Below are 18459 nucleotides of genomic sequence, written 5' to 3' on the forward strand. Positions count from 1 at the left end.
TATCACAAATGCTGCTGACTGTTTGTGTAAAAATATATCCCTCCCACCAAACACACACTTTGTTTTTGAGTCCTTAGAGAAAGATCCTGACCTAACAGAACAATAACATGTTTAGCTTTCTGGACTAGAGATGGCAAAGGTAAACAATGCGCGGTCTAGCTCACGTCTGGTTAGTATGTACTGCCACTGCAGATTACCAGGACTTCCGTCTCGTTGCTACTGAACTTCAGGAAGTCTGTCTGGATTACACTCAGACAATTCTCCATTTTACGAAAAGAATACGAATTTCAGTAGAAGCCAAGTGGCATCGGTGTACAAGAAGCTTTTAAATCCTAAATGGGGGGTTTCTAACCGGTTCTGCTTAAGTACAACGTGAAAACCGACCATTTCTCAGAGGGGGTATAGTATAAATTGATATTCCTGCAAAACAATGATGAAAAACATACAGAAGTGTTTGTCTGAGGTAATCTTTAGTTGTTGTCCAGCAAACCAAATTTAAACCAACAGTAATCAGATATTGTTAATACTTGTTAAAAATTAGAAGAGTTGTACATAGCAAAGGTTAGAAAAAAGGGACAGAATACTGGATACACAATGGCACTGTGTGGACAGTGTTCCCTTTAAATCAATTTCTGAATTTGTATGGAAGGAAAGCTTTTCTCTTTTCATTTTTGTAGCATGCAGAGGTAGCATTTTTAGGTATGCAGTTTGCCCACTGCATGCTGACACTCCGGTGGGAAAGTCCGACCTCGACGAAGCGCATATTGAGCCTGTAAGGTATATCACTTAAAGGGGCATGGTCACCTTGCCTGCAGTGGTTATAAAACCTTACATTAGCAAACCCTGTACATCTAAGGGAATGTAATGACACTAGTGAATACAAAACGTTCATGCCATGACTGTGCCACAGTAGCACACCCAGTCACAATACCTTTTATGAAAGGAAAGAGAAGCTCATGGAACTTATGATGCCGGAAGGCCAGAAAACATAGCCTGGCCGTGCAAAGCAGAATGTACAGAGGATTCTCAAACAACTCTGTTTTTAGCAGCCTCCGGAGCGTGGGAAAACCCCTGTAGAGTTGGAGGTCAAATGGGCAGACTGGAAAAAAGGAGTTACACAATTACTTCAACATTAGCTAATTGTCACTTCAGTATTGCATTTTTCTACTTTAGGAGCATACTTCATACTGCTTTTAAGAAAGTCTAATAAACATTGCCATGTTGGAGCAGGTACATAGCAGTGCATCATGCTAGTTTGTCAAAAGCCCCAACACGCTTCAGTGCTGTGGTACCCTCAGAACGCCATAATAAATTTCCAGATTCATGAATCCACTCAACTTTTGTCTCTAACAACCTAAACTTTTGCAAGCAACACCTTAGAAGGAAAATGTGTTTGGGAAAGCTTATTTATTTCAGGAAGCCAGTTACATTCTGGAATTTGCCATGTTGCCTCCTCTGTTTGTTCAGTTCTTTGCCCCTGGCTTTACATTTTCGATCCATTGCTTTTTCCTCAGCATTTTCTCTGGATTCAAGAATCTTCTGCAAGTCTTCCGATCGAGTCTCCTGATTCTTGATCCTTCAACTGAGTCCTTGGGGAGCTGGGTCCGGATACTCCTCTTCACACATCTTCATCTGCCTCTAGAACTATTTCCCTTTCGGATTTGTCTTAACCTACGACCTGTTTTAAGGGCATCCGATTGCCACGCATGGTTTGCTCTGCCTAGGTGGCGCTGTGGCTACAGGAGGGAGATGTGCTATATCAAGCAGCACCAGAGTCAAAACAGAAGCCATAGTCCAGTCCAAACCCTGATATGCATGAACAATTCAACTGAGATTGGCAATAGCTTTCCATTATTTACAGCACGAGAACCTACAAAACCGGTGTAAACATACATTAGCAAAACAGAAATTAATATGACATTGCTTGCTCTGAACCTACGATTAAATGCATCAGCAAATGTAAACACTCCTCCTCATATCCTTGAAACGAATGTAACCTCTCAATTATTCACTATATACAAACAACGTATTATCATGACCAACACGGTGCACTATTGCACTATTTTCTGCTAGCAAGGAGCATGGGGAGGGGAGAACTGACGTAAAGTCAATTACGCTCTATGTGTGCAACTCTGAAGAAAATAAGGAGCACAAAGTGAGTGTGTTACTGAAATTAAGAGTTTGCAGGTATGATACCACCATAACATGTGAATGAGTGACGTCTCCTTGCCATAGTCCTATGAAGATTGGATCCCAAGAGAATACGTACCCAGGATCTAGGAGCCCATCAATTCGTTCCCTGGGTAACAGTTTTCCTCTTGATGTGTGTCGCTCGCGTGCCTTTCCGCCTCCCCCTGTGGGTCAAATATGGTTACGATGAACATCAAATCAAATTAGCGTAAAACAGGAAAGCAATTCACGTTTCATTCTGTCTCAGAACTAAACGAGCCCTACAATACCTTACATTTTGCCTCACATTTTAAATCAGGATTAAAAAAAAAAAAAAAAAAAAAATGGCATTAATTGACCTTCTTCCTGGATTTTGTTTTTTTTGCACGTGCAATTTCCTCCAGGTATCATCGGAAGGAAACTGAGTAGGCAAACTGGTATGTCACCTTTATATTGCAGTAAAACAGGCCGCTAAGACCATTAGTGCACAATAGTCCCTATTGATGGGGAAAACCTCAGGACTGGAAGCAAACAAAAGACCCAACACCGGTTGTCTCGGACTTCCCTCAGTAAGTTCCCCAGAAGGAAAAGGAGGTGGATCCAATGACGGGCAGTTCAACAGTACCAATAGACAAAGCGGACCCGCAGAGCGGATCGTAGCTAGGAGCTAGGACCACTTTACCACACGTCCAGGGGGCCTCACTGCCTTAGGCCCGGAACACCGAGGAGTTCAGGTAAAGATGGGGGAGATTAAAGACTAGGATAATCAGCGCTACTAGGCTTGTTTCTACATCCAGGTGACCAGCTGTGTCTTGTGCTTCTGTTCATCTGGGGGCAAAGCGAGGACAGAGACAGTTAAAGTTAGAGTTGCTAAGGAAGTCCGAGTAAGGAACTTGAGTGCTTCCGTTTGTCTTATTTTCAGCTAGCTGAGAAAAGTAGGTATTGTTTTGTACCTAAGCATGCTCTGCGTCCATCATCTAAGCACTAACCTCCTCATTGCAACACTGCAGAGAAGGAAAGCAGCAAAATAAAAGCTGGCACTTAAATTAAGGAACAGGACGTGGTACAAAACAATACCTTTTTTATTCAGTTAACAGGAAAATGGGCACCGCCAGTGTGGCTTCCTGCACAGTGTACTTCAGCAAGCCCCATGTCAATCCCACGAATTCTGTTTCTCTGAGCACATTTCACAAAGTGTGTCTGGGTGTTCCTCACTGACGAGGAAACACCCGATTTACTGGAGCAGGGGACACAGCAGACTCTTGTTTCCTATGTTAATAAGAAGATTTCCATTTACGTAAACCACAGCGGAGGCAAAGGGGTTAGTCATAATGCCCAGAAAAGGTCTAGCAAAAACAGTTCTTAATTCCCTGGAACTAACATGCAGCGTATACATTGTACTACAAGTCTGTCACAAACGTTGTCGCAGACAACATTAAATGCAACTGGTACCTTAAATATCATTGGTGCTGCTTTGAAAGCCTGAGCGGGGATTTACGATAGTGAAAGAAATGCCTTAAACCAGTGGTTCCCAACCTGTGGTCCGGTGACCCCAGTGGGTCCGTGAAGCCTTCTCAGGGGGTCCGCGGATGCTTAGAAGATTTAAAAATATTAATAAATATTGACAAATTAGGGCCCAAGCTTCCAGTAATGACTCAGTTGGGGAGGGGGTCCCCCGGATTCCAATGATGATTCAGTGGGGGTCCCTGGGCTCCATTAATGATAAAGTGGGGGTCCCCAGAAGTCAAAAGGTTGGGAACCACTGCCTTAAACAAAATGACAGACAGTACACTATCGATGTAATCCTCAATGGTGATATTGTAACTGTATGTAATCCTCAATGTATTTGGGCCTCGGTTTCGCCCTTCGTCCATTGGTCACGATTCCTCTAAACAGCTGCTTATTATAAACAAAGGGACTGATTCACAAAGTTAAGTTACACTTTTGAGTAAGTTTAGACTTTGTAGTACGTTTACTTCTTTCGTTATTCACAAACGCTGAGTGTAAACTTACTACAAACGTTACATGTCTCCATCCCCCAGTGTAATGGAATTGTCTTACTCTTGTGTGGGTAGTGCTGTCTTGCCTCTGTGACCTTCCCTAAACCCCTCTTACTTCTCCCTAATCCTATCCCCTTTAGTAGTAAGGTTGCCCCTTTTCCCACCAACTGTTACTTATAAAATCTATACGGAAAATCCTGAACATAAAAGTTTAAGCAAAACTTACATTTTGTAGTACGTTTTGTAGAGTTACAAAACATACCGAATTGCGGTTTGAGAATCAGGACCTATGAACCTAAATATTTGAATAAAGAAAATACATGTTATGGCTCTGATCTTTTTTCTGGTAATTCTGAGTTGTATCCAGGTCTGTATATAACCACACATTTACCTGCAAGTCCAGCCTTCTCTTTATTGTTCCTCCCAATGAAAACACAGGAGCCCCAATCAGCACCATTACACCTTCAACACGATCAGAATAAATTCCAGCGGAATTACTTCTGAAAGTTTGAATCGGTTAGGCAGAGATAGGCCTTTCACTATAAGTTCCCTGGTCAATCTACCACTCAAAAGAGAAACAACGACACTACCTAAATACAGAACTATTTTAGCAAATGACTTGAACATCTCAAATGCAGCACAATATTTTTTATGTGCAAACATATCTACCAAAACCCTATGCGTTTTCTTTATTTTATTAAGACATTAGTTTCCAGTCAGTGCCACTTCCAAACAAACTCCTTTATTTTAATCTTAGCATCTACAACTTTCCAACAAAATTAGAATCTAATCAACCAAACCTCATTATATTATGTTTTCAAAGCGTTACATATTTTTCCACAAAATAAAAAACAAGTATTTCCCACTCACCCCCAGAGAGATTTAGGATATAACAGAGAATATACCTTTCAAGAAGCCCCACGTGAGTTTCGATTACATTGTAACAACATGTGCCTTGATGACCAGTACTACATGCTTCGGTGTGGGTGACCCCCCCACCCCCCAAAGCAGAGCCTGTATTTGAGAGAACAGCACAGAGCATGAAGATGACACATAACTAAAAGTATCAGACCCAAGGGAGGAAATTCCAGAGTCCATACTACCCAAAGACACTCACTAACATTGCTAAGTATATTTGGGTCTTTGAGCAGGGTGTATCAATAGCTGGGAAGAAGTCCTCATGCTCATTTTAAAGAAAGACCAGTATCAGAGGAGAACAAGCACCAGAAACCCATGTTACAACGGATTAATAACAAGCATTAAATTCTCATCCAGTCTGTGTCATAGCCACGCCTTTTTCTTCTTAATGTCTAATGTTTATAGCAACTGTATTTAAATGTCAAATTGTAAACTGGGGATTTAGTCTCCAGAACACGTGCTACAGTTAAAGCAGATGAAGGATGAACTTTTTAGGGGGTGTCTTGGTCCAGGTTTTGGATTTGCTTAGCCCGAAATGCGAGGCTATTAGTGAATGAGCTCAAACCACACTTACCTAATCTGATTTTTTCTGCTCTGTCTTTGAGCTCCGTTACTAGTGCTTTCATTCGTTCATAATTTTCCTGCAGAGACAAAATCAAAATAATAACAATACAATAGTGCACGCTGGGAAAAGTTATTAATTATACCACAAACTAGCCATACACCAGCTAGCCACTTCCCAACATCAGCATTCTGGACCTGTTTCTTGCATATTAGAACCTGGTCACACAGATCAGTGCTTGTGAGTAGAGAGCACAAGGCGCTCTCCTCCTTGCGCCCCACTGCTGCGGATACACCATGGGGGTCTAAGGTGGCCATTATCATGGCGAAAACATGGCAGTGCCTCTGAAACACAATTCAGTCTCTACTAATGTAGAAAGCACCCTTTGCTCTTGCATTCAGATGGAGGCTTCTAAGATGGAGGAGAACTGTACTAAAACAAGACCTTCATCCTTTTACTCCAGAGCACATGGTAAACAGCAACCAGACATTTCACTTGTGAGAACGAAAGATACATTATAATCCGAGGACGAGATTAAAATAATTTGGGATTAGAAGGGAGGAAAACAGAGTACACGGTTTCCATTCCCAATAAATCAAACGCAACCTCACTAGCTAATTGCCAGCTAAGCCTCAAACAGCTAGTTTCATTAAAACAAAGTTTAAAACGATGGTTATAGCCCACTGAAATTGCCTTTGTATAGCTCTTACTACCACTGGTGAGGCACTGAGGCACTTTACGGTGAGCACCACAAAAGCAGTGGTTAGTCTATTGGGTAATGAGATTAGTCTCGTGCCCTCACAGAAACCATTCCAAATATTTGCTCCAGTTTCTTTGTGGTGCATTAATGACTTAGGTGGATCATAAGAGGGAGTTATGTGAGAAGCAAATGGTTGATGGAAGGAATAGATATATCGGCAAGAATGCTGGAACAGGAGTGCTCTTCCCTGGTGAAAAGGGAACAATATCTCCAAGCTCAAGTCTGAGATAAGCATGCTAATGCGGCAGGCCTCGAGCCATGGTTACCAAATATCAGTACGCTGAAGAGACTGGCACCTCCTAATTGGCACATAAACCTACCCAGCCCCTGAGCGGACTCTGGTGTTGGTAATATCGAGTACTAACATCTCCCACGCTGCCTCTTTGGTGTCAATACACTGCTCCTACTTAATAATTTGCATAATGTTTCTTGGAGTCAGCTCATACTCACAACAGTCTGCTTCGAAGCACAAAACAAAAACATACATAGCATAGTCGTAATTAGTTAATGAGAACAAATCAGAAATGAATACATGCACCAGTATCCTAATCACATAATTAACAGTTGTCATCCTCGAGCAGTGCTCCCCTGAATGTTCTTCTGAACAGAAGTATTTTCATATGTTTCTGAGCGCTAAATCTTGAATCAAGAAAGACAATTGTCAAGGTGCAGATCACAGTATCATAGGGCACTGACACTGTATGACAGCCCACAGCCTGGTCATGAGTGCATGTGAGGGGAACCTTATGTCCCAGTAGGATGATGCGGAGATGCATGTGTCACTGACAGCAGTCCAAAAACAAATTATTTTGTGCCATCGACCACTCATATTAGTCTAGTCTAGTCTATCACTGGAAGCCAACTCTTGGTAAGACAAATCCCACCAGCTAATAGCCCTAAAGGGCACCTTTATAAGTAAAACCTGACTAAGTGTCGACTTTCAAAGCACCCACTATATTATAATATAGCATGAACACTTGCAACACTTTTTAAAAGATGCTGCAAATCTTACTCTTTATTTAACTCTTTCAGCAAAGTCCATATAAAAATGAAAGTTGTGAACCATCGCCAGGGGCGATTTAGTTTTTAAATGTACACACTATGTAAAGTAAGGTGGATTTGTAGAGCGCGGTTTGTCACCCTGCATGTGGCGAGGATGGGCAGGAGAACAAGCAGTTCCAATGGTCCTGCAAGAAGACTAATTGTAAAGTCAGGTTATCAGCTGCTTGCGGAATTCATGAAGTGAAGAGGAGGCTTTGACATGTTGGTAGAGGTCGTTCCAGGATTTGGGGGGTTGGTAGGAGAATGATCAATCTCCTGTTTTCCTTCTGTGATGCAAGGTGTGTTTGAGAGTGATGCTGAGCAAAGTTGTCTGTGGGTTCGGTGGAAGTGAAATTAGTGACGAGGTATGCGGGTCCTGTGTTCTGTAGTGACTTGAATGCATGTGTGTGAAGTTCCAACTGGGAGCGCTTTTAGATGTAGAGCCAGTGGAGCTGTATGAGGAGTAGTGTGGCATCGGCGCGGTTTGTTCACATGCACATTTAATAACATGCTTGGACTGATCATCATAGCCTATCCGTACATGGTCACGTGGTTGTATTTGCAACCATCATTGAAACTAATTTGATAGAAGCCAGCTGCACATTCATGCTGATATCCCATTTACACCATTAGGGAGTACCAGATTTAATATCGCTCCATCACGTATGAGATCTACTACTAGGTATCTGAGAAGTACCTTTGAAATGATCATGAATAGCCATCAATGTATTGTACATGGATGAGAGCACAAGCAAGGCATGTTGACAAAATTGCGTTAACTTATCTAAGCTCCCACTTTCCCATACATTCAGAGGTCTGCATTAAATTATTCATTGATTACTGCATGAAACTGACAAAAAGACCAAGTTACAGCTGCAACGCCTGTTGTCGACAGGATTAAAGCGACCAAGATGGCGCCTTAACAGGCTTGGTGTTGTCTTTGTTGAAAATAGAGGATAGAGAAATACAGAATAAAAAGTACTGGCTAGATTATACTGGGGGCTTAAAAAGAAGTGGTTTACACAGTTCTCCCTCAGCAAGGGGTTGAGGAGATGGTCACACAAGGGACTGGGACAGATATATTATATTTTTGGTGTTAAACTGTTACTACAATAAACAATCTTGAGGTGCACTGCACCTGGCCAACATTGGCTGGATACCTCCTAAGATTTCCAGTACATGATGTCCACAGGACGAATTTTCTCTTACACTTGGACACTTCAAGAGGATGATATTGAGGAAAACCAAAGACATGTCTAATAAATCTGAGTGCACACCATGAGTGAAATGGCACTACTGAGGAGGTATCTGCAAGTGCTGCCGAAGAAGAATATTCCATTTTGAAGAGATCAGGAGTGCAGTCTTCCATAAAAGGTCTGTTGCAAGCCTGGTAGTAGAGCAATCCCTTGAGATCTCAAAGGGCGACAAAGGTGGCAAAAAGAAAATTTTCCATGAAGAGAAACAATCTTCTTACCATAAACTAATATATGAATTTGGTAGAATGTCTTAAGTTGTATTCTTTTTTTCCCCACTGTGACCCATTGTATCCGTGCCAGACCAGAGTCTGAATTTTTAATATTCAAAACCTGTCTGGCAGCCGCATTCTGAACTAGCATTTTGATAGCATAGTCTGGGAAGCCCAAATAGACTGCATTACAATATCCCAGCCTCCCCGAGACAAACACATTTAGTGGCTGTCCCTTCTGTACAAAAAAACACACTCCTTCACTACTGACTTAATCTGCTCATCCGTTTGTAAATTAGAGTCTACTTGAACGCTGAGGTTTATAACTTTTGACACTGGGGCTGGGTTTTGGCCCAATTTGTGAGGCTAGAAGTCATAATTCCACAGTTATGACTGCCTAAACCAGAGTAATATTTCCAATGTGTTTCTCTGTTTAGTGTTGGCTTGCTTGCCATCATCCAGTGCTGGATATTGGTCAGGCACAGTTTTAAATTCCCAACCCTTCTCGCAACCTTATGGTCAATTCCAAAGATAATTGGCGTATTGTTGGTGTACATTACTGCTGTCAGGCCTGCGTTACACAAGATCTCTGCCAGGGGAAGCATACAGAGGTTGAACTATAGTGGGGACAGCACAGATCCCTAGGGGACTGCACAAGTAGGCTGGGGTGGTGATAGCTGATAGCCCCCCCATCCCCCAACTCAACCTAGACCATGCACAAAGTTAGACTAAGGACCGAGAAGCTACTGCCAGGACAAAAGGCTCTTGAGGTCCACGGTGTCGAAGGCAGCTGAGAGATCAGAAAGAACCAACGCCACAGCTGAGATCTGGTCTGCTCCAGTGAAGAAAGTTCTGACAGTCCATATCAAGCGAACTAATGTTGCCAGGAAGGTTCTGTGGTTTAACAAAAGTGCATCAGAGAATCCCCATCTTCCTGGCAAGCGTGACTGCCTTGGCCTACTTCTCTTCTCCGGTTATGTCCTGAGCAGCTGCTGTATGCCTAGTGGACCCGGCAGATAGTAGCAAGATGGGTCTGTCAGGAAGGCGAATATTGTCGATTGCTCCTGTGGTCTCCAACTTATTAGTTTAAGAGTCAACGCAGCCTTTCATCCTCCTAGGTTGGAAAACGGAGTACCACTCAACTGATTAACAGCTGTTATTTACATCAGTTAGAAGCGTCAGAGGTATGATATTAAGCACTCTGTAAAAGTAAGTTAATTATCGCTCTTACAAGCAACCACTGGTCTTTATCTGATACTACTATACTCCTGTTTGCAAGGTCTACATCACCTGTTTAACTACAGATGTAGCCCAAATGTATGCACAGCTGTTTATTGAACACAAGCCAAGCTAGACATCAAAGATGTAAGCCATGAGTAACAAGTAAAGACGGGTTAGAATGAAGCAGTACATGGATGGCTGGTGTGTGCTGTTGGGTCGAGGTGTAGTGTTCTCTGAAGAGGTGGGTCTTCTGCTTGCTCCTGATCTCGAATAGGATTGTTGTAGTTCTGATGCTGACGGGAGTGCGGTTTTCGATTCTGAAAGCATTGATGGTGCTTTTAAAAAAAACATTTTTATTGAGTTGATATTCTTTTTTTTTTTTTTTTAACTGTTTTTAGTGACATTTTGCTTTTAGGCTTTCTCAATACATAATATCACAGTAATATACACTCTTCGAGACACAGAGCATAGTCCGATTGCAGCAACCATATACAAGTAAGTACAATGCATATACAAAGCAAGCATTTGGACCTAACATCTGCTTAAGCATCATGCGTCATTTATCTATTCTCGTGCCCCATTGCCTTGCCAATACTTTTCCCTGTCAGTTTCCAGGAACTCACATTTTGTGATCAAAGACTCGATATGTCATCAACTAAGTGTAACTGTGCGCTAATAGGGTGAGTTAACACTGGTGGGAGGTTCAGAGAACGAGGGCGACACTGTCATACTAACTCAAGTGGTACGCCACTTCACTATCTTCCCTCCGTACTAGGCCACCCCTGGAGGCCAGACAGTCTGCCCCTTCGGTTAGTGTCTCAGTGTAGTATGTGATAGGATCAGGGCGCTCCCAACTACATCCCTGCCATGGTCTCACTTATCCTCTGTTCTGTGGTTAGTCCCTTCTCATCTCTGGCATTGTAGTATTATGCTGGTTGACGTCTATGACTGTAGTTGTATGTACTATGTCTGCACTCCCTCCCTGAGCCACTGGGCTAGCCCCCTTTTCTCGTATCTGCTCTTCCCATGCGTCCAGTATCTCCACCCAGAGTGGGGCAATAGGATGTTGACGAATCCCTTATTGAGTTTATATTCAATGTATATATGCACAGTCTCTAATTGAGGAAGTGATTGCAGGTGGAGCCTATTTATGGGGTTCAGCACTTATTTATCCTCATCAGGTTTTTACCCAGGGAAAGCAAGCAAGTAAAAACCATAAAGAGGAGGGAAGGAGGAAAGGAAATAATGAAAAATAGTGACAACAAAAAGCAGTGAAGAAAAATAACCTGAAAGAGTCAGATAAAGGGGCAGGTAGTGTCTAGAGGTGGATGGAAGACACATGAGGGGGAACCAAGACAAAGCAGCTTTAGCCTTGGCACCCAGAGCAGTGACAGCGCCCTGGCGGGCTTTTGTTCATAACTCTAGGCCCTGACACTTAGGGGGGTCATTATGAGTTGGTGGACGGAAACGGCCGTCCACGAAAATCCCATGGTCAGGTTACTGCAAGTGCGGTCCCCTTCCCGCGGGCCCCATTACGAGTTTCCTGCTGGGTCAGCGGGAAACGGCCTACAACATTGACACCGGCTCATAATAGAGCCGGCAGCAATGCTGTAGTGCATAGGGTGCACAAGCACCTGTCGCGATTTTCACTGTCTGCAAAGAGGCTCTCCAGGGGGGGCCCTGCACTGCCCATGCCCCTGGGCACCCTGCAACCCGTCTCCACCAACCTTTACATGGCAGGGCTTACGGCATGTAATCACCGGCGGAGAAGGGGCTCGTAATCCCCACGGCAGCGCCAGACCGACGATTAGTTGTGATCTGGCAGTGCTGGTGGTCGTAATGAAGGCCTAAGTCTTTTACTAATTTAGTACTGAATATGCACTACACATTCTTGCATTTAAACAACAAAAGACGTAATAACCTCTGAACACAATGCACTTGTTTGTCTATCACAGTTACATTCTTCTTCAGTTCCCTATTAGGGATCATGTGCTGTATATTTTGAGAATGTTTACGTGGGGATGGTCAATTTAAAATGAGGTGACTGACAAAAGAAAAATGATCAACTTATGAAACAACTATAAGACTTCTCTGATAGAAGGAGAACGCTTGTCTTCTGAGTATCTTGCTATTCCCACTTTTGAATAAACATAGAATCCCGGTGCTTAAGGCTACCCCCTTACTATTATTAAACTCCTTTTAGAAAAAAGTTGCTAAAAGAGAGCGCTGGCTTGGCAACCCCACGTATTTGGCCATACATTTGTGTCGCCAAAAAAGTTTTAAACAAATGGTAGGTCCTTTAAATTCGTACCTATCGTTTAACAGGCAAGGAGAAATTACGTCAGCAGCTGCTTCCACCATATTTACAAGTAATGGAACTTTCTTCCACATTAATCTACAGGTCACAAAGCAATGAAAGTTATTATTGTCAGTTTAATATAACTGAGTTGAGGGCATCCAGCATTATCAGATCCATGGACTTCAAAAGGACAAAACGCAGTGCAGCTCATCAACGGGTGTAGAAACAGGGGTCATGTCGCCTCTTTTAGAAGATCACTTCATGGTCTTCTAGCACAGGATTAGGTGACTGAACAATATAAACGCGGAGTAATTGATAAAATCCATCCTTATGGTGCCATAAGAAACATGCATAAGCATAATCGTGACTTTCTGGCAAACCACTTTCAAGCTCACCTCTAATTGTGGTTTTCAAAAATGAACTGAAAACCGACCTCTTGTACAATCACTGGCTGTTTGTGTTTAAGACTCAAATCAAGAAACCTCATTCTGTGGATAGTGTGCCACGATAAGGGTGCTCGGTTTCTAGTTTTGCAGATCACTTTAACAACTTGTTTGCGTAGACCCAGAGATGGACCTCCCTAGAGACCCATAGAAGGAGAATAGTTTGGATCCCTCACTAGCTCTACATATCGGATATAATGTGCAACAGTGAAACACTCTCCATTAGGATGCCAATGTTTCACATTATTTATAGTGCGCCCGTTCAGATCTCCAAAAAGTAGGTCTTTATTCTCGTTCAGAATTCAAGAGCTGAAGTGAGCAACATTGCTTATTCAAACAATTTACTATTCCCAAACTAAACGCTCCTAGACCTGCGGTTACACCACATTTCCATGAGAACGAATTGCAGGGTTTTGTGCAACAAAAATGCCACGCTATCCTACTCTATTGTTTGCCAAATACAGCATGTTCTACATACCCAAAATAAGCAATAGCTAAGAACTATTCATCTGTGTCTATTAACTGACCCACCGGGAGCACCATGAAATTCTTATTTGGTCTATGAAAGTTTAAAAAACTGACCCTTCGTAGACCGCCAGTCCCGCATTTTTGTTCTAGCAATATAAGGAGCCCGATTAGGAGTTTGGTGGATACAAGATCGCCAGACTTGCGGTGGCGATTAAACCGCCACATTACAAGTTTGTCGGACGGACCACCAACTGACCCCTGTCATAGTTTGGACTCTTGCTCTAAGCAAGACTGCTGGTTTAAGGATGACAGTACTTTTGTTTGTAGGCGACTGCGTCTTTCCTACAACAAGTCGCAACTGTTATCCCAACCTTACCGGCTCACTAGCAGCACCTCACCAGAAACTCAATAGTAAAAGGTGATTTATGGCAGCCGTTTACGCATGGACTCAAAAATAAGACATCTCAGGGAGTGTTGTGGTTAAACGGAGATTACCCTTTCCTCACAGATATATAATGTCTCATACAAACACAGGCAATGACACAGATGCAGTAAAGTTATAATAGCTTTTTATTTAACATAACTGCAATTTGCGATAAGTTGCATGGACTGCAATCATTAGGATAATGAATATAGCAAGTAACGGTATTGTGAAGACGAGAGTCATTGTTACGAAGACCCCCAATACGTAGAAAAGTTATATTAGATGTAATATGTCCTAATACCCTAATAAAGAAGGCCTAACCTCCTACCTAAAGGAGAGCTGGGTTTGTTAAACCTAATCTGCCAATACCGTGTCCATGAGAGGAGCCCCCCAACCCTTGTTACCTTGGAATGAGGTCTCTATCTCAGACTCCGCAGGGACACGAATACTGGGTCAGCGTCAAGACGACTGCAGCATCGGTATCAGCTATGGTGCCGAAGCCCTCTGGTCGGAATCCCTCTGATTATCTGTCTAAAGTGTGATGTATTTATACAGATCTACAAGGTCCCCTGACATAGGTGTATTCCTAAACAATAGATAACAGGCATGCTTTGGACGGCAATTAATATCAACAATCCCTCGAAAGTATAGAGAGGGAAAATCCCTAAGTATGAACACCTACTGTTTGTTTGTCTTTGGTGCTTGATCTTGACGCCTTGGCGCGGTGACACTGATAATGTAACTCATAACAAGTGGCCTAACTATAAACAAGGCAGCCATCTTAGAAGAAATAAATAATTAAATGGGCTAAGACAGAGCAAGCTAAGTAGGTTAAAAGTCACTAGGTGATGGGGGCACGAGTCTACAAGCCAGAGGCTAAGCTAACTCCTGTTATCCCATTAAAACGAACTAGGATTTACCACACCCTCCCCATTGCTTGAAGAATGTCATCAAAGTCACCAGTCAACGATCTTAAAAATGACTCAACATCGTCCGATGTTAAGTCAAGTGCTGGGCGGACAAACGGATCCACAGAGCAGAAGTGAGCCGTATTTCCTGGTGTATCGTTACTCGTTGCAGTGTCCTCATCCATGATAGATCTCACAACGGAAGGCTCATAGGTGGCCTCGCAGAGCAACCTCAGTCTCAAGGGGCATGACCGTGTATGAACCCTCATCGGGGACATCAGCAGTTCGTGGTCCACAGGAGATGTCGGTGCAACAGCAAGACAGACCATAGGCAGATGTTCAAAGAGACACCATATGCAGCGGAAGACTAGTTGCACACACCAGAGAAGTGGCCGAAATGATAACGACCAGTCAAGCTCCAGTTCCACCAGCAAAGGTGCACCGAAGATTTGAACCATGCGCTCACGACACAGTGGAGTTGGCGGAAGCGGCTCCATTGCTCTGCGTTGCTGGAAAGAAACAACCACTACAAATCAGAAGAAATAGCAGTAGTAGTCCGCCAAATTAAAGCCAAAATAATTGGAAAGCCACCAAACACACTTGAAAAGAGAGAATGGATGGCTGATGGGATGACTCCGAAGACAGTCTGGAAGATTGACACGAAACCAGACCCGACAGCCTTAAAGAAATGAACAATCCCAGTGGTGCTCGAAGCATTGAATATTCTCAATACCAGCTCTCCAAAGTGTTTGGGGAAATTGGTATTTAAAAGGGATTGTATCTCGGCTGATGATCTCGCAATCTGGAGAGGATGCGTCTCTTTTGCGGATGTCAAGGCGACCTGTTTCTGAAACAATAGCGCCTTTAGCCTACTCAACTTGTCATAGTTCACATTAATAGTATCTATGTGGGGCCACAAGTCAGATACTTTTATCTCTCGTGTGGGGGGAAACAAAACATGTCCACAACACGTAAAGACCTTCGTGACCGAGATTGCGTAGGCAATTCCAGGTCGCATGCCGCAACAGCTTTGATCGTTCAGTACCACATAACTTCCATTGGAAAGCACATGAAACACTGGACGAATCAAGGGGACGGGAGTACCCTTCAGAAAACAGGCCAAATTCACGACCCCCGCATTGCAAAGACCGTGAAGAGACACCTGCTTGCATATCATAGAATGATGAACAGCAGTCTCACATTCGCTTCCGCTAAGAAAGACCTCCCTTTCACCATTCAGACATCTATAGTCAAAGGGCAACTCCCACTCTTCCTTAATAAAGCTATCTCCTAGTTGCTCATATCGTCCCACTGCAAGATGTTTCAGGCAGCTTGAGAAACGAAAGGTCGAAATTGGTAAATTAATAATGCTGTGTAAGAGCCAGATAGTTGAAGGACTCTCTGCTACCGTGAAGGGCAACTTATCTAATTTCTCTACTTGAAGCAGGGTGAAACTAGCCTCCCTTTTAGCCATTTTCTCTTGTTCCCTGGAAAAATTAAAAGCAGTGAAGAATTCACTCCCATTAATATATTTCCATGGAATGTGCCCATTTTTCAGTGTCTGCAACGTCCAACCTAGCTGCATGATGGAACGTAGCTGTGTTTGCCCATGATATAACCGGGATAAGTCTGTCTGAGTGATATCAATAGCAGACGACACTATATTTGATAGTGAATAAATCCTGTTGGACAGCGTATTCATGCCATTATCGACAACAGCTAATGTCTTTTCCAAATTTCCCTTATCCAGTTGCCTTAAACGCGCAGCAGCCTCAATCTGGGAAAGTTTCCAAATTTCATTGTACATAGCATATAAAAACCTTTTCGACCGCTGTTTTCTAGGACCCAGCAGAAAATCCTGCAAGTCTATACTGTCAGAAAGAATGTTCAGGTGTTTCCTAACTGCTGTTAACGTATTTGTTTGCACCCACTGCTGGCACAGCTTACCCACACTGTATGTTGTAACTATACCTGTATGTTGACCTTATATAAAGCGAGGGTCTGGCCTGTTAATTGAAAAAACCCCTGAAGAGTTCAAGAAACGCCTTTGACACTCATTAGTGTCGGGGGCCATACCAACCACCCGCCGGGACTGGAAAGTGAAGAATTATAGGTACCAGCCTTGACCATTGCATCTAGCCTTTCCTCTGTAACATTAAGAAAGTGTTGCCAATCCTTACATTTTGCCGGAGTAGGGATACTGGGCGTGTTCAGATCTTTAATTTTTGCTAACCCCAGACAGGATGTCTGCTCAATAGTGTCATTTAAGAAAATCATTTGCACAGGAATCAGGCATGCTCGAAACAAAGCCTCCCTACCCTGTATCTGCCAATCTTGCGTTCCCCATACACTTTTCAAGTCAATAGTGCTCTTCCAATATTCGTAACCCTCAATCGAGGGCCGTGAAGCAAAGGGATTTGAATAAATCAGTTTTCTATCTGTTAGCAAAATGTTCCTAATTTGTGCCGGAGGTATTTTAAAATAATACGACTCTGCTTTTTTTGTATCATGCCCCGAAAAGTATGTAAATTTATCGCTATAATACTTTGGATTCCCCACCTGTGGTGTCGAACAGTGTTCCCACTGCGTGTAGTTCAAGAGAAGCCTATATCTAGTGGCACGGTGTAGGTAGTGATGTCCCCAATTGTTATAGCAGAACATTTCCCCATAATTCATTGTATAATCATATACATCATCACTTTCAAAAGCGGACTAGTCCTTCATTTCAGTTAGCATGGAATCAACTGTTTGGACATCCCAATCATCAGAGACAACATTAGGTGTAATAACATCAGACATTGAAATTTTGAACACGTATGGTATTTGAATAATCTCTGTAGGCCCGTGTATATCGGATGGAACTTTGTCCCACACAATCCCATCAGTAATTGGTATTGCTGTAATATTTACAGGGGACAAATCTCTTCGGACCTTATGTGAAGAATGATGTGGTGTTAAAATTTCATCAACAGGCTCCACTGAGGAGCGATCAGGAATATAGTGACCATTTATGAGCAAAAAGAAAACAGTCACAAAACCAATCCATAAAAATAATGCAATAAATGTCAAACAGAACCACAGGTAGTTTCATGGGTAGATCAAATAGTTCTTTTTAAGCCATCGATACAGCTTACTACTTTTTGAAATATTGTCAATCACAGTAGAGGATGAATCCGAAGAAAAATCATCAATGTCAATGAAATAGCCAGAGGTATTCTCTGCAAACACAGGAGCCGGTGTACTTTGATCCATTGCACGTGGAGGCTCTTGGTAGACAACGTCATTAGTCGTGGAAGTGTTCGTGTAAAATACAGCCAAATCTTGAAGCGGGGTGGTCACTGAAGATGTGACTGGAACCAACAAAAGTTCATTTTCCGCCCTCCCCATGGTCGAGGAAGTGTCTGGAACAGCAGTTGACATAGTTGCATAGTCAGTAGTAGTGATGTTCATCCTACTATGTAGATGGATGTCCTGTTAGGTAGTGAGAGGGGATCGGGAACCACCCAAGGGACCTCCTGGTCTACTGTGAAGGATCAGCCACATGGTGTAATTTGATGTCATCAATGGAGATGAATCTTTTCGTCTTAGAACCAGACAATGGTGGTAAGATGACAGTCCTGGTGCCTTTTATTCCCAAGACTGGTACAGGTGCTCTGTATGATGGACCAAACTCCTTTTTCACAGCGATCTTCTCACAAACCAGATCCCCAACGTTAGGAATCCAGCCAGTCGAAGTTGTCGCCAATTCCCTTATTCCTAAGGTGGCAGCACTTGCAGATGA

At 42.9% G+C, this 18459-nt stretch overlaps 1 protein-coding gene across 1 annotated transcript in view; it reads right to left on the reverse strand.

Moving 5' to 3' along the window:
* The window catches only part of MCCC2 (methylcrotonyl-CoA carboxylase subunit 2), a 310005-nt gene that overhangs the window by 259993 nt on the left and 31553 nt on the right, over positions 1-18459 (reverse strand). The window contains exons 2-3 of the mRNA XM_069224200.1: positions 5662-5728; positions 2270-2354 (exon numbers count right to left, since the gene is read on the reverse strand). Coding sequence (XP_069080301.1) covers positions 2270-2354; positions 5662-5728 — 152 coding nt within the window. The remainder of the gene's footprint in view (positions 1-2269; positions 2355-5661; positions 5729-18459) is intronic.

The sequence above is a fragment of the Pleurodeles waltl genome, chromosome 1_1, assembly GCF_031143425.1.
Source record: "Pleurodeles waltl isolate 20211129_DDA chromosome 1_1, aPleWal1.hap1.20221129, whole genome shotgun sequence".
NCBI classification, from domain to species: Eukaryota; Metazoa; Chordata; class Amphibia; order Caudata; family Salamandridae; genus Pleurodeles; species Pleurodeles waltl.